General features: G+C 43.9%; 3 protein-coding genes across 3 annotated transcripts in view; 1 reads left to right on the plus strand and 2 right to left on the minus strand.

The window, feature by feature from the left end:
• The window catches only part of araf (A-Raf proto-oncogene, serine/threonine kinase), a 153,878-nt gene that overhangs the window by 113,326 nt on the left and 25,114 nt on the right, over window positions 1-15,438 (plus strand). The gene's annotated exons all lie outside the window — the stretch shown is intronic.
• Window positions 2,840-5,264, minus strand: LOC306831604 (lymphotoxin-alpha-like). Its single transcript, XM_079355782.1, has 4 exons — window positions 4,913-5,264; window positions 4,072-4,102; window positions 3,909-3,968; window positions 2,840-3,299 (listed from the first exon to the last, which is right to left on the minus strand). Exons 1-4 carry the CDS (start codon window positions 5,087-5,089, stop codon window positions 2,881-2,883), a joined length of 687 nt encoding a protein of 228 aa, XP_079211908.1. The 5' UTR covers window positions 5,090-5,264; the 3' UTR covers window positions 2,840-2,880.
• The window catches only part of LOC306836773 (multiple epidermal growth factor-like domains protein 9), a 38,015-nt gene continuing 30,150 nt past the window's right edge, over window positions 7,574-15,438 (minus strand). The window contains exons 5-6 of the mRNA XM_079364060.1: window positions 10,516-10,785; window positions 7,574-9,673 (exon numbers count right to left, since the gene is read on the minus strand). Of these exons, the coding sequence (XP_079220186.1) occupies window positions 9,153-9,673; window positions 10,516-10,785 (791 nt within the window). The 3' untranslated portion in view covers window positions 7,574-9,152. The remainder of the gene's footprint in view (window positions 9,674-10,515; window positions 10,786-15,438) is intronic.

Here is a 15,438-nt window from a genome sequence, read left to right on the forward strand (position 1 = left end):
CTCCCTCTTAAAGGTACCGTCTCAATCATTTAACGATAACTTGGCTCTGTGCTTTAACGATTTCACACCCTGTAACCATGCGGTGCAGGAGGCGACACACATAGAGACTCACAGATTTCATCATCAATGGCACGATGCCCACACAGAAAGGAATGCACACATGAACATGAAGTCATTGAATGAAAGCGTAGGCAGCAACGAAACCCAATCAACAAGGGGAGTGATGTGAGATTCGAGGTCAGGCTTCCTTAAATACTTTCAAGGAGAAGGTGGCATGAAAGGATTTCCTGGAAACAATTAAGGGCACATGATATTTTATTTGCTTTTCTCTCAGTGGCCCTTCTCTGTACGCATGGAAGGGTGTGAACTCAAAATACACAAAAGTGTGAGGATGGCAACATAATATCCCACATAATATCCCACACTGTGTGAAAGTGGTTTGACATCATGAGACACAGGTGAGCAGGTACAACCAGCAACACTGTGATTTAATCCACACACATCTGGACTGTTTAATGAAGAGACTGTGCTGCTCAGCCTGAAAGAAGAAGAACACATTCGAGGTGTTAGTGTGTGCACCACATGTTCACAGGCTGTAGTCCTCCCGGTGGTGACCCGGGTTCGGATCTGACCCGTGGCTCCTTTCCCCCGTGTCACTCCTCACTCTGATTTCTGACTCTATTTGAAGTAAAGGCATGATGTATCTATTATCATTAACACTATCACTTATCGATTACTCTACATGAGCAGTTTTTCTTTTCTTCTGCTGAGTGGACCTGAGTAAGGGGCGGCTGTGGCTCAGTGGGTAGAGTCGTCGTCTCTCAACCGGAAGGTCGAGGGCTCGATCCCCAGCTCCTGCGAGCAACGTGTCCGATGTGTCCTTGGGCAAGACACTTAACCCCGAATTGCTCCCCCTGCTCTGTCAGGGTGTATGCAGTTCGCTGCTCCTTGGTGCGCTAATTGCCCCTCGGGGATAAATAATAAAAATAAATAAAATAAGCTGAAGGTGAGATGTGTTGTTGGCTCACAATAAAGTGACAGTAAAGTCCTCTTCAGTTTGCTACCAGTTGTTTCTTCCGGCTGTGCACAACCTGTTAGTCCTTTATATTGAGAGTAATATTGAATAAACTTGTTTTGAAAAACTGCCTTGCTTGCTTGATAATCAAAATAGAAATCCAGATGATATTTTCTTTGAATGTGATCTGTTTAATGTGTAAAGAAGATGCTGGTGGCTCTTTTTAATAATGAGTTAAACTTTAACAACACTTCCTGAAATGACATCATTGTCTTTGTTAAGTATTTAGGGGATTAGTAAACCAGAAGTATCTGAATCCCATTTGTGATTGTACACTCGTTGCTAACAGCGCTCGTTGTTGGAGTAATAATATTTTGGGGTTGTCAGAAGCAACATGATGCTCCTCACTGTTTGGACTAAAGCCAAGAAACATGATTCTTTGATACGCTTCAGAGCTCCAACAATAACAAACGCACTGGGTGCTGAGAGACTACACCCAGACTGGTGACCCTCCAACATTTGTTTGATTTGTTAAGCTGTCAACAACTAAAATAAAAATTAATCATTTTCCTCTTCATCATTTCGTCCTTTATGAGTCTGAACTGTCATGTACAGTCAAAACTGACAAATATAAACGTGTTAACAAGCGTACCTACGTAAGCTCTTTAAAAACACAGAGGGACCCAGTGGAAGAACAAAATTAGAGATTTATTTTCAACAAAAAAGGAATACTTCTTTTAAAGCTTCAACCAAAGTCCATCAAAATCCCAAACTCTGGGGAAGCACAGAAGATGGAGGGAAGCCCGACACAGGAAGCAAGCGAGACAAGACGAAGGAAATGCACACACAGGTAAAAATGTTTACACAGGGAATAAAACATCACGAGGGATGAATACAAAAATAAAACAAGACATTAAATCCAAACAAATTTAAGACTAAAGAACATGATGAACTCAGGTAAATATGAACGGATGAGTGACGTCAGCCATCTGTTACAGCCGGGGGCTCCGGAGCAGCCGCCATGTTGAAAATCCTGTCTCAGCCTAACTTTTAGTCAAGCTGACGACAGGCTGAGAGCCGGAGCTGAGGCGGGTTTTAAGCCTCCTGATGAACAGTTACATCACGCCCGTCTGTCAGTCAGATCAGCCTTATTATAGATAACATGCATCGTTCATAAAATCAAAACATTTGAGTTATTAACTGCACTACGTGTGGTTACTTTTTTACATTTTATATATCCACTGGCGATTCTCGAGTCTGTGGAGCCAAACCAGCGTTCATCACCATCATGTCTGCCAAGTGTCCCAAGGACTGCTGACGGATCATTTCTCTTCATTATTGCTTTGTTGACTTTCACTGATAAACTTTGGTTTCACAGGGAAAAAAAAGCATGCAACGCTGAGCAAGGCAGCAAGAGTGAGTGCTATCTGATCGGCCCAGCTGGTTAATTTTCCCACTTTCATTACATGTGCTCATTTGATCCCATACTGCTCCATATATGCAGTATCTTAAATACCCTCTTCACTATTTTTAGAGCCTAGGGAGAAGTTTTCATGTTAGCTGCTTTGATCAAACACCAACCACGAGTCAGACTGACACGGGAATTGACCTCAGTTGATTTAGTCTAAATGAATATTGGGAGGAAGTGCGTCTTTGGGAGTAGGAAATTATAACTTATTACTTCACTGAGAGAAAGTGATCCTGCAGTCATGCAGACACTTGTAGCTTACAAGTTTAGTAGCTTATATACTTTTTATGAGCAGTAAAAGTAAAAGGAAAACTTATTCTGGGAGATAAAGGTGGAATTAACCCCAAAAAGGAAAATCAGATTTAGCAGATTATATTGTAGTCATCCAGACTGATCATTAAGGCACAAGTTCAGCACCAAAGAACACCAGCTCTTGTTTCCTAGAGATAAGCTCAGAGTTTGAGGACATCACTCTTAGCCTGCTGTTAGCTTCTAGTAAAAAGAGCCCGGCTGTATAGAGAGATTTAGACCACGGTTTCCCACTGCAAATCAGCGTGTCCTCTGATGAGAGGAGAGGCACATCTTTACAGTAATTGTCCTGTGACAAAAACACTATGTTGGAGAGATTCAGCTGCTCATCATTTTCACACGGTTGTTTGCTACTCTCAAAGGTGATCTGCAAAAAGACTCTGTAGAAGCCCTTTCTGGGCACCAGCAGGCTCCCACTGGAGTAGTTGAATCCTCCGCGACAGTAAGCGTTTCCAATCTCACTCTCCCATTGAAGAAATCCTCCTTCGCTTTGGACGCCTTGGGGAGCTGAGAAGGAGAGCAGAACAGTCATTCTTTGTTTTCAGGATCATTTCTGACCCTTTAATCTTTAATAAAATACAAAACAAAATGTTGCTTTTTGACTACTTTTGGAAATATAACAAATTAAACTCTGTACTAATAACTTTAAAAAAGATCACTGAAGTAATAACTAGGAACTGAAATGGTTAAACCAATAAGATTGTGTGCAAATCATAAGATCTGAAAATCATTTAAAACAAAACACACATTCAAAAAGATACAGTCCAATGTTTGTTTGCAGATATTTACACATAACGTACTGTAAAACTTCAGATTAGATTAAATAAATGGAGAAAAAGCACCAAAAAAACCCCCAAAAAATACTTGTTGATTAGTCAGAAGATTAAATTAAACGTTTGGATGAAAAGCAGCAAGTCAGCATATTTTTAACCTCAGGTGATCATGCCAGCTACCTGTATTACCATGCGATCCGTTGTTTACTCAAAGACTGCCTCTGATGTGCTTCGAGGGGAAAGTAGAAAATACCGCCAAATGAAAGCATTTCCACCTGACCAAGTGTTAGTCATACGAGACATTACAGACAAATAATTGCTCATTGGGAGATGATTTTTTTACCGGTTAGCATGGCACTTGGACTCTGGAAGGATCTTGGTTGCTCTTGAATGTCGCTGAGGGCTGCACAAGAAATTCAAAGATGTTGTTAAACACAATGATGAGCTTTAACATACTGTATATACTGGCCAAAGAACAATGTCTGTACATTATAAATCATATTCACCTGCTGAATGTCTGTAGGGCTGCGTCATTTCCTGGACGGAAGCCAACACAGATGTATTAATCATTTCATTAATCAACAACCTAAAAATTAAACTTTAATCAGAAGCAAGAGCGTACTGTTCAGTTTGAATCAGACTATCCCAAGTTTATCCAAATGCAAATTATACAGCATTATTATTATTGAAAACCAGGAATTCTGCATGCCTCCAATTATTTGGAGTAAGTATTGATGAGTTGTAAACATCTTTGCCTTTGTTTTCTTTTTATCTTTTTAATTTAGTCGTCATTTGTTTTTATCTTTATCACTAATTTCTCACAGAAATAAACTACTTAGACTTTTCCAAGATTCAAGAATCTTAACGTTTTCATTTTTCTTTATGATTTAACTCAAGTTTATATTGATCAAGTAAAAAACCTGGAACCATCGATTAGTTTAACGAGGATATATATTTTTTAGTTTATACGTGTTTCACATATTTTCGTATTAAGAAAACACATAATATCAAGAAACAATATAATTATGAAATCCCGAAGATACCTCCTCGTAAAATCAGAAGAAATGTCCCAGATATGGTGCTCAGTTTCCTAAATGTTTTCAGATTTAATCTGGGACAAGAGTTTAGAAGAGAAAATAAAGAAAGGCTGCTTTGATTTGAGCATCAACTGGCACTTTATCATGACTTGAGAGGGTTAATAACATTACAACAGGAAATGAACTTTGACCAGAAAGTGTGCTGATGTTAGCGAACTAGTTTTAAAAGCAACACTTCTTGTCCCTGCATGCCTGATCAGGTAGGAAAGGTGCAGACAGGTGAGCGTGTATCTGCAGGTGTACAGCCTACCTCCACCCCGGTGCCCGCTGGATGACCCCGTCCTTGAATCACAGCCGCGCTCAACAGACCCAAAGCCGCTAAAACCAGAAGAAGAGTCAGGACCACAAGCCGGGACATCCGTATCGATCTCACTTGTTCCTGTCGGAGGAGTTGGACCAAAGAGTTGTGCACATAGCCGTCCTCCATCCCTCTGGTTTGTTTGAGTCAGTGCGCATCAGCAGCAGCAGCAGCATGCTCCCATCCTCTGCCTCCATTTATCAGGGTGGAGTCGCCCACGTCAAACAGTTTTTGCATCAGTAGGAAGTGTCTCGATTTTAAAGCGAGTTTCAGCGTGGGACTCCTCGAACTTCCTCTTTCTGAGACTGAGTGTTTAAAAACCGCAGTGTGAAACCAACATTCCTACAAAAACTAACACACACACACACACACACACACACACACACACACACACACACACACTGATAACAACAAGCCAACAAACACTGAGTTTATAGCCTACTATACCAAAGGACAATAAAGACTGATGATCGAACAAGTAGGCTAATTAAGAGGGATTATGATGATATTCTTTGTTATTATGCTTTGGCAGTATTGTCACATTCATGCCATTAGAGCTCACTGACTTGATAAACCCCTCAGTGCTGAGTAAATGATGATAGTATAGTATTTCAGTGAGGTTACTGTCATCACAAGTGCATAAGAAAAAGAAGTAAGAATACTTCTAACAATAAGAAGGCTGCACGAATACAACCTGATTGAACAAGTATGTAGGCTAAAGATCTTAAGACAAGTACCCTGCAGTACACTGGTCACCAAAGTGGGGGCAGGGGCGCTTCGAGGGTCTGTTGGGGCCCTAGGAAAATATTCATTGGGGGCCCCTCCAACCAGCATCCATTATTATTTTCCCAGCAATAATGCACACAACACTTAGAAGGGCATTGAGAGTGAGTGCTGTCAGATGGGGCCCCATTAGGGAGGTCTCCTACTGTCATTGCAATATGTGCACATTTTGAGGTAATGCTGTGGTTTAAAGTTTGTCAGCCGTTGGTGGCCCCCTACTGGCCTGGGGCCCCAAACAGTTGCCTGCCTGGCCTGTTGACAGGCAGCACTTCTGATTGTGGGTCGGGCCACCACGTGTGGTCACAAGCCAATAAGAGGGGGCCGCAAGATGCCCGAAAAACAAAAACCCAAATACCATCTAAAATCGTCTGTACATGGAAATAACTGATATTCTGTTTCTAGCCTTCCTTACAATAAATGAACATACACAGTTTAGTTCTTAGGATGTTTAAGTCTTTTGTGTTACTAGTGTTTGGACAGACCTCTGAATGTGGTAAAATGAGATACTAAAAGTTGAGGAACAGTACCAGCAGAAGATAGCAACAAATGTAAAAGCAGCATATTTACAGTAACTAAAAGAAGAGAGATGAAAGAATACAACAGCAAACACTTTTATAATAAAAATTTCACATGTGAAAGTTATTTTTCAGATGAAATGTCACTATGTGTGGTATGTGATGACTGAGGCTATGTGTGTGTCTAAGGCTATGTGTGTGTGTGTCTGTGTGTGTGTGTGGGTGTCTAAGGCTAAGTGTGTGTCTGAGGCTGTCTCTGTGTGTGTGTGTGTGGGTGTCTAAGGCTATGTGTGTGTGTGTCTGTGTGTGTGTGTGGGTGTCTAAGGCTAAGTGTGTGTCTGAGGCTGTCTCTGTGTGTGTGTGTGTGGGTGTCTAAGGCTATGTGTGTGTGTGTGTGTGGTGTCTGAGGCTAAGTGTGTGTCTGAGGCTGTCTCTGTGTGTGTGTGTGTGTGTGTGTGTGTGTGTGTGGTGTCTGAGGCTAAGTGTGTGTCTGAGGCTGTCTCTGTGTGTGTGTGTGTGTGTGTGTGTGTGTGTGTGGGTGTCTAAGGCTATGTGTGTGTGTGGTGTCTGAGGCTAAGTGTGTGTGTGTCTAAGGCTATGTGCGTGTGTAGGGGGTTTCTGAGGCTATGTGTGTGTGTGTGTGGTGTCTGAGACTGCGTGTGTGTGTGTGTGTGTGTGAGGCTTTGTGTTGTCCTCCTGTTGTAAATGCTGACTCGTTGTTGCTGCTCCTGTCTGATTGTTCTGCTGATCGTTGTTTGATGGACGGTGATGAATGTCAGACAGTGAGCAGGTTGTGATATGAAAAGTTAAAAGTGATTTAATGGAGCTGTCGTAGAAGGCCGTCAGGAGGAAGAAGAGGCGTTGCCGGGACTTATCTCTACTTAATGCAAATAAACGAGTATGAGTATTAATTCATCACTGAATATTAAACATATATTATTATTAGAATTGTTTTAGTGAGAATGTGAGTAACAAAGTCAGGACAGTTTTCACACACAGCTGTGATTGTGAGTCGCACGTCTCTGTGTGCGGGTTTGATCACCTGATCGATGATGATGATGATGATGACGATGATGATGGTCGCCTATAAAAGATCTGCTGTAAGTCCATGACACAGATCCTGGATTCACAAGCCGTACATGTCTGATTGTTAAAGAGCACTCTCTCTCTACAACAGTGCGAGTAGAATAAACCAAACTGTCCATGTGGTGTTGGTGTAAAGTCATCTTGGCAGACCGTTATTATCAGTCTCTTTTTTTTTAAATCATTCAAATGGTGATTAAATCAAAAACAGCACGAGACACAAACACAACAGTTAAATCCATGTTTTTATTGGAGAGTTGAGCTTTGACTTTGGGAGATTATTTACATCATTGTATTCTTGGTTTGTGACGTGAGTGGTGCTTTTTGTAGTCCTGCAGCTGTGTTCATGGCATAGTCCGCTGAGAATAAGAAATCAAAGAAAAACTACAAAAAGCTGTGGGCTGACTGCAACGTCACACCCGGACAGAGTGAAAGGTCGGGAGCTTGTCGAGTGACAGTGTACACAGGATTCTAGCTGTACAATAATAGTGCTACTATTCACATTCATCTGTACAATAATTATATTTACAGTGATCACATTAGGGAAAGAGCCAGTACCTGAGGAGTTAGTTCCATAATTAGCTCTACTCATTCACTGTGGTTAAATGAAGCGCACCCAACCAATGCCAGTCCAAGCAACACATAAAACAAGGAGCCGCGTCCAGGACCGGCTGTGGAGCTTTGGACTCCGACAGCCGACACCCTCTCTGAGCTGATGCAACTTGATAGTAGGAGATGAGAGCGAGCGGCAGAAAGGTGGAGGGCGGCTTTTATTCGTCTGAGGCGCCGAGTCACAAAGCCGACCTCGACACTAACGATCGTAAATGATTTGTTCAACCTTTGCTGAGGTAGACAGCAAAGAGCGGATCAGATGAGCACTGGGTTATGGTGGTGTAAAGCCAACTGAGGATGAGTCACTACCCCTGCAGTAGCGCCAAGTGGTGTGAGTTTGTTGTAGTCTCTATAGAAGAAACACTCCTCGAAGATACTTCAGGTGAGCTGGCACACTTTAAAAAAAAAAAAACTAAACAAAACAAAACAAAAACTATTAACAAAAGAGGAGGTGATCACGACGCTCGTGCCAGCAGCCTTCTCCTCTCTCTCTCTCCAGAAACACAGAAACTATACATAAAAACATACTGGCCAATTCAAGTGACTATTCGACAGCACATCAGATAAAACACCATGAATAAACACGTCATACATGTGCAGCATTTCTCCCCAGAATGAAACATCAACCAATAAATAATAGCAGAATAAAAATTCATTAAATAACAATCATTGTCTTCAGACCACTGCTGCAGTGATCAGGTGAGAACCTCAACAGTCTGAAGCTCTTTTTAAAAATATCTGAAACGCTCGGCTGCTGCAAGTCCTCCAACTCGTGTTTCAGCAGACAGGTGTGTGTGTGTGTGTGTGTGTGTGTGTGTGTGTGTGTGTGTGTGTGTGTGTGTGTGTGCGTGCGTGCACCTGACTCACATCAAAGCCAACCACCTAACTCATCTGCACAACAGCGCCCTCTGCAGGCACAACTCCAACTAAACACTTATGTCTTTGGACCCATGTCACTAATTCCACACAAAACCATATCAAAATGGGAAAATGTTTCCAGTGGAAATCTGTCTCTCTTCCACGTCTCTGATCACGCGATCAGTTTGACCTCACTGTCGCTTGGAAACGTGTTGGGGAAGCGCTGCAGACCAGCGGGGCAACAAAAAGCAGTCAAACATGTGGAGCTTTGGATTTGGTACTTTCCAGCAGCTTTGTGTCATCGGTATATCTGGCTGTGCAGTCTTGGGACAGATGCCATGCTAAGCCTTGTAGCAGTTGCCCTGCGTGGTGAGAGCCAGCTGGCCATTGGGCGCCACCTCGTTGGCTTCGTCCTCCAGCAGGCCCGACACGTCGGCGTTGGGGATGCTGTCGTGGTAGCTGCTGAAGCTGATGTTGTCCTCCTTCAGTTCTATGGTCCAGAAGGGGGCGTTCAGCTTGCGGTTCTGGTACTCGCGGTACATGTACACGCCTCCGACGAAGCCCAGGAGCAGCAGCACCACCAGGATGATGACGGCCAGGATGATGATGTTGAACTGGGTCCAGGAGACCTCGGTCAGGGCGGCCGTGGTGTTGTCAGTGGGGCTGCTCAGGCTGGTCAGCTGAGTGGTGGCGGCGGTGCTCAGCACGGTGCTCGTGTTGCTGCTGGACGTGGAGGCGGCGCGGCCTCTCGTTGTGGAGGTGGAAGTGGTGCTGGTGGTGGGCGTGGAGGGGGGGGAAGTGCTCGAGGTGGGGGCCTCTGTTGTTGTGGTTGTAGCAGCTGGTGTGGGAACAATCCTGGGTGCTGAGGAAAGAAACATCAGAGTTAACTTCAGGGACAAAGTGTAATAAAACGTTCACATTTCATGCAGCACTGTTTGTTTTGCACTTGATAACAGGGACTCAATAATAATCTTTTTGTTGACTCTTTATCTTTGGTTGCAGTTTCAGTATAGCTGCACTGTCGTTCACTTACTGCTCTGTGTGCCTTTGAAAACCCCCCCGGGAACAAATAACGTTTTTTTTAATTGAATTGAAAGTATACTTTAGGTTTCCTGAGACGCTTTTCAGTAACAGTAAAAATAAAAGAATCCCATAAAAGAGAGAAGTCCTCGCAGCTCGACCTGACCCTTTGTTTAAAGGTCAATCAGGAGCCGTCCCGTTGGATGCTGCACTTCATGCATCTGTCCACCAGCGTCTTAAAATACATTCACCTTCAACAGGCTGAAGGGATTTCACAGTGTATTCTTTCCTTCCAGTGTGCATGGTGTTTTACTGACATCATGAACCTTCAGTTTAGTTCAAAGCCCCTCGCTCTCTAACAGGATCACTACAGCTCCATAGCTTTAAATTTGGAAAAAATGTAACACGATGTACCAAACAAATGAAATGTTTTTACTTATCATTAAGTGAATTAAACAGTATGTACACACTTCTTTAGGCATCACTGTCTGAAGTGTTGTCCAGTTGGAGCTCAGCTTTAGTTATTAAAAGGATTTCATTGCAGAGCAGATGAACGTACCTCTCTAACAACAGTCTGGTCTTCAGTGTGACATGGAGGTGCATCTGTCCCTGATAAGGTTCAGGTCTATTTCCCTCCCAGTATGAAAACAAACCCTTTGTCCAAGCAGACGTTATGATGCTTACTTGGGCGGGTGCAGTTGTGTGCCCGGGCGTCCCCGATGAAGCCCGCCGCACAGAGCTGACACCGGGGCCCCGTGGTGTTGTTGATGCAGCGGAGGCAGTCGCCGGTGTCGGGGTGACAGAGCTGGACGGGCCCCTGAGGGTCTGCATTCCCGCTGCAGTCACATGGAACACAAACACCCGAGGATTTGTAGAAACCTGCGCTGCACTGATCACACTGCGGCCCGCTGTACCGAGGAAGGCACTGGTCACACACCGGGGAGCCACTGGAATCTGCAGGGGGGAGGGACAGCGCACATTCAGCGTGACAATCACACAGACATCATGACACTCATGTTATGATACCGCTCCTTCTTAAGCTCTGCTGGTGTTTGATTTAAAAAAGGTTGTAGCTCGATGCAAACACACAAATCAGAAAACACAATGTGCAGCTTCAACATCAAGGCTGCACATCTTTAGAGATCTACCTCCGCTCTCCTCTTATCCAGAGAAGTCGAGTTGTTTCGTTTTGTAGGAGACTTTACTTTACATTTGTTCAAATGTAAAGTCGAAGCTTTTAGATGGAGTTTTCGGGAGAACACGTCCGAACATGCTGCTTTCTGAATGAACAGCATGTCTTCACTGAGCCACAAGGGGGCTCCAGAGGACAGGATATGGATCATGGTAGACCGTTTTCTCCGCAGAGAGCAGCTTTCTCCCTTTCAATGGCGTCAAAGAAAAATCAATGAGAAATGAACATAAGAGTCTAACTCTAACTTTGGGTGATGGGTTCAAGCTTTGAATATCTTCAGTCTGAGAACAAAATGTTGTGACACCACGCCGAGAGTCGTAGTGAAAATGTTTGAAGTCTGGGGGCCCATAAAGGCTAAAGACCTCGTCGCAGTTGCTGTGGGTGTGAATCCTGTGCTGCATGTCACCCCTCCACTTTCTCCTCCAAATGTTTCCTGTCTCTCTTCAGCTGCCCTGGTCAATAAAGGCAAAAATAAATAATAATAATTAAAAAAAAGCAAAGAGAATTTTTTTTAAATCAGAGAATTGACCTTGAAAGTTTGAAAATGAGGTCCAACTTTCAGTCTCTGAGCTATGAGAACAATGAAGATTAGACCGTACGGGGAAAATATTTAAACTGAAGAATAAAAATCATCTTTGTCTGAACTAAAGGGAGAATCTCACCCTCAGCTGCTTCATGATGAATAATTATGAACACATCTTCCTGACGTGAGACGTGTTCATATCTCAGATAGTCGTGTCATAACTGTGATACACATCAGTAGACAGGTTGGGTTTTTAAAGTTGATACTTTAAATAATGAAAGAGGCTTCATACATGGACGATCAATCAAACACTGCTGATCTGAGTAGAGAAACATCTAGAAGTAACTGAGGCGGGGCGTTACTGTGTATAAATCCCCTCAGAGGAACACGACACGTCAGCAGATCTCTTCACACTGACATGTCAGACGGCGCTCTCCATGAATCAAACACCAAGTTAAGGCTTCTGGATGAACGCTGCTCATCCTTTGAGTCTGGATCCACACATCTGAAACTCTTCTGAATGATGTGTGTGAAGCTCTGTGGGTCGTCTAACTGTCTCACTGTGGTCCTTTATGTTTGAGATTTTTTTACCTCTCTTACCTCTCACACTGTGCAATACACGTGGTGTTGTTTCCTGTTGGTATGTTCACAGGTGGATGTGTTTTTGTTATTGATTTAAGGTCCAAAGGTGATGATAAAGGGTGTCGGATCGTTGACGCTGTTCTGGCGGATTCAACTGGAGCAATGCTGACGTCGATGCCAGCGATCTCCGTACTGCTCACACATCATTTTCTAACGGCTCTCGTGTGTCTCCATGGCTCTGTGAAGATCACACGATCATAAAAGTGGAGCGTCGTGGACTCTGAATCGATCACACTTCCCTTCGAGACGCGTCATTCTTCATCAGAAACGTACGCAGGTCGTTAAAAAGGGTCCGTTTTCTCCTGCACCCTCCACTTCCTGGTTACATGATCCAAATGTGATCAAAAGTATGTCTTACAGTTGACTCCCCTCACGGTGTCCCAAAGGACAGCTGATAATAGCATTGATACATCTTCTGTTTGAGCATGCTAACAAGCGCTCGTCTTATCTGGGAGGTTTGTAAAGGCTCGTGCTGGTCGTCAGCTTGTTCAAAGATTATTTGACCTTGAGGTTTGATCCTGACCTGAACCCTTTCTAATTTCTCATCAATAAACACAGATTCCCTTTATCCTGCAAACTTCCCTCTGGATAGAAAGATGGAATAGAAACGTCATCTGGATCAAAATGTTCCTGTCAGTCGATATCGATAAATATCATTATTTCTTTCATATGTAAAGTCGTGGTTTAATTCTTCTTTATTGTGAGAACTTGACAAACTTGAACAGAGGAACATTTCACCACCATGAGCTCAGTGCACAGAGCTGGAAAATATACTCAGAAGTGTTACATCGCCATGGTTACGGTTGTTGTTTTAAGGCCCAGGCTTGGTTGGATAGAATGAATATTGATTGATTTTGATTGATTGAATTCATTTTTCCTGTCATGCACACTAAGTGCCCAACCCTCATGGGCTTATAAGCTCCCACTTGGTTTCAGAGGTTTCCATAAAGATTTGATCACATGACACAGTTGCAGGCGTGTGATCAAATCTGACTCAACAAAAGTTCCTTTTTCAAAACTCGACTTTTTCATCATCCTCGAACCAAAAGAAATCCCTCATACGATCAGACATCGGACAGTAAAACAGGAAATGTCTCTGGGACGGCATCAAACCTGCCGCTCTCTAAAAGCTGAGGACAAAAATGAAGAGTCGCCAAAACAGAGCCAACATGACAGCTCATCACAGGAGCTGAAACAGGAAGTCAGGAATCTTCCTCAGGATGGTGAAACAATCACAGACTTCTGATTGGTTTACCGTGTGAGCAAAAATGAAAACAGACGTGCATGCTTTTTTAATTCTTCTATATAAAATAATAATTGTGCGTCTGTATGTTATAGTTCCATCTTTGTTTCTCCTCGTGTCTTCAAAGGAGATTACTGATGCAGGACATCCAGGCCGAACAGAGAATGAACATATTATATAGAAGCAGTACCTGATCATGCAGCTGGATGAAGTGCTGGATAAATATGTTTTTAGTCAAAGTAACATTGTTGTATTTTCACGAGTGGTGTTCACTCTGCTGCGTTACTTCAGTTTATAAATCATCATTTACATTTTAAACTCACATTTAAGGCTCCAAAGAAAGAGAGCAATAACAGGACCATCCACACTGTGACACTGTGCAGCTTATTCTGATCCATGCTGCTGCTTTGTCTTTTCCTTTCTCTGCAGTGTTGTTAGCACCAACATAAATGAAAATATATCAAAGAAAAAGAGCCTCTGTGACAACACCTGTACTCCACTAAATTAACGGTGTGAACTGTTTGACGCTTGCTCGACGTGGAGACGCACGGCGTAAAGGGTTTTAACGAAGGAAAGAAAATGGATTTGCTGACTTCAGAGCAAAAGAAAGTGAGCACCAAGAAAATTCATAGAAATGTAGAGGACAAAAAAGTCAGAAGCTTCCCTCTTAAAAATAAAATTAAAGTGCAGATACTTCAAACATGTTGTCCTGCTTGTGCACTCACTCGAGACTTCTCTGGGAAGGATTCCCGTTCACCACCTTCCTCTGCAGCGCCGTGCTCCAAGTGATGCTCTGCACGGAGACTCTCCTCTGCACGGCCCCAATTACTGAATGATTTAGACACAGATAAATGACTTCCACTGGCCTAGATGTCGGCGGTCACATGACTGTGTTGTATTCCAGCTCTGAACAGGCTGCTCCTGATAAGCTTGACTTAACCTCTGCTGGAGGTTCAAATGCAGCCGGCCTGCAGGAGTTATATAAGCAGGAAGAAAGAGGAGCTGCTCTGCACAAGGCCGGAGGACGTGACCTCTTTGTCTTTCCATTGTCATCCACTTTGATGACACACATAAAGGCCTAGAAACACCTGACCAGGTAAACACTCACAAAGGAAACGGTTCAAATGAGCCGATGTACCTCAGGATAAACTGAGAGAGCCCAGTGACAGAGTACAGGAGCGATCATACAAGCCTGATTTAACATGTGTGACCCACATTCTGAACTGGTGCGACGCTCCACTTCACCTATCTCTGTGTGTGTGTGTGTGTGTGTGTGTGTTAGTGTGGGGGTATTCATTTACTGCAACAGGCCTCATCAGCACATTTAGAAAGCATCCATCCTCCGGTGTGGAGCTCCGATGCTGCATTGTGGCATCTTCTCATCTGTCACTGTTGCCAGGGCAACCGCTACTTGAGGGCTGCTTCTTCGTTTTCCACGTCCAGGGTTCGGTCTGAAAGCGTCGTCCACAGCCGCACACTCCATTACCACGAGCATGATTCAGGGCATATTTATGAACACGTGCTCGCCAACGCCGCTCTTCCTATGGTTTCTCTCGGTCGACACGGAGGATGTGATGCGGCCCATCCCCCCCCTCTGCCTCCGCCCCCCTTCCCCTTCCCAGTCTGTTGCTGCCTGACTGGCGCTGAAATGGCCCAGCTGTGTTCATGCTGTCCCAGCTCAGCTCAGCCTGGTTCGTGTCCCTTTCCCCTCCGACGTTGTGCAACCTTCCTCGGCGGCCCCTGGTACAAGCAAACAGAAGCTGACAGCCTAAGTGCATCCATACCAGGCTGTTGCCATGCAGGCCGTGCTGCAGGAGGGCGTCGGGACACGGTGACGCCGTCATTGATTGGTCCAGAGAGAGGAAGGGTGAGGTGAGAGAAAATGTGATGAACTTTCCTGTGAAGTGAACGCAGTGATGCAATGCAGGGCTCAACAGCCGACTGACCAGGATAAGCTGTGATCTAAGCCGCCGTGTCACAGCGTGATGTTGGAGCCAGGTGAACTGA

The sequence above is a fragment of the Symphodus melops genome, assembly GCF_947650265.1.
Source record: "Symphodus melops genome assembly, chromosome: 1".
NCBI lineage: Eukaryota > Metazoa > Chordata > Actinopteri > Labriformes > Labridae > Symphodus > Symphodus melops.

Excerpts from the sequence above, each read along its gene's own strand:
- LOC306831604 (XM_079355782.1), bottom strand. The coding sequence starts at position 5,089 with ATGGAGGACGGCTATGTGCACAACTCTTTGGTCCAACTCCTCCGACAG. Across the intron at positions 3,969-4,071 it reads GCCCTACAGACATTCAGCAG|CCCTCAGCGACATTCAAGAG; the intron begins GTGAATATGATT and ends TTTCTTGTGCAG. Across the intron at positions 3,300-3,908 it reads TCCAAGTGCCATGCTAACCG|CTCCCCAAGGCGTCCAAAGC; the intron begins GTAAAAAAATCA and ends TCTCCTTCTCAG.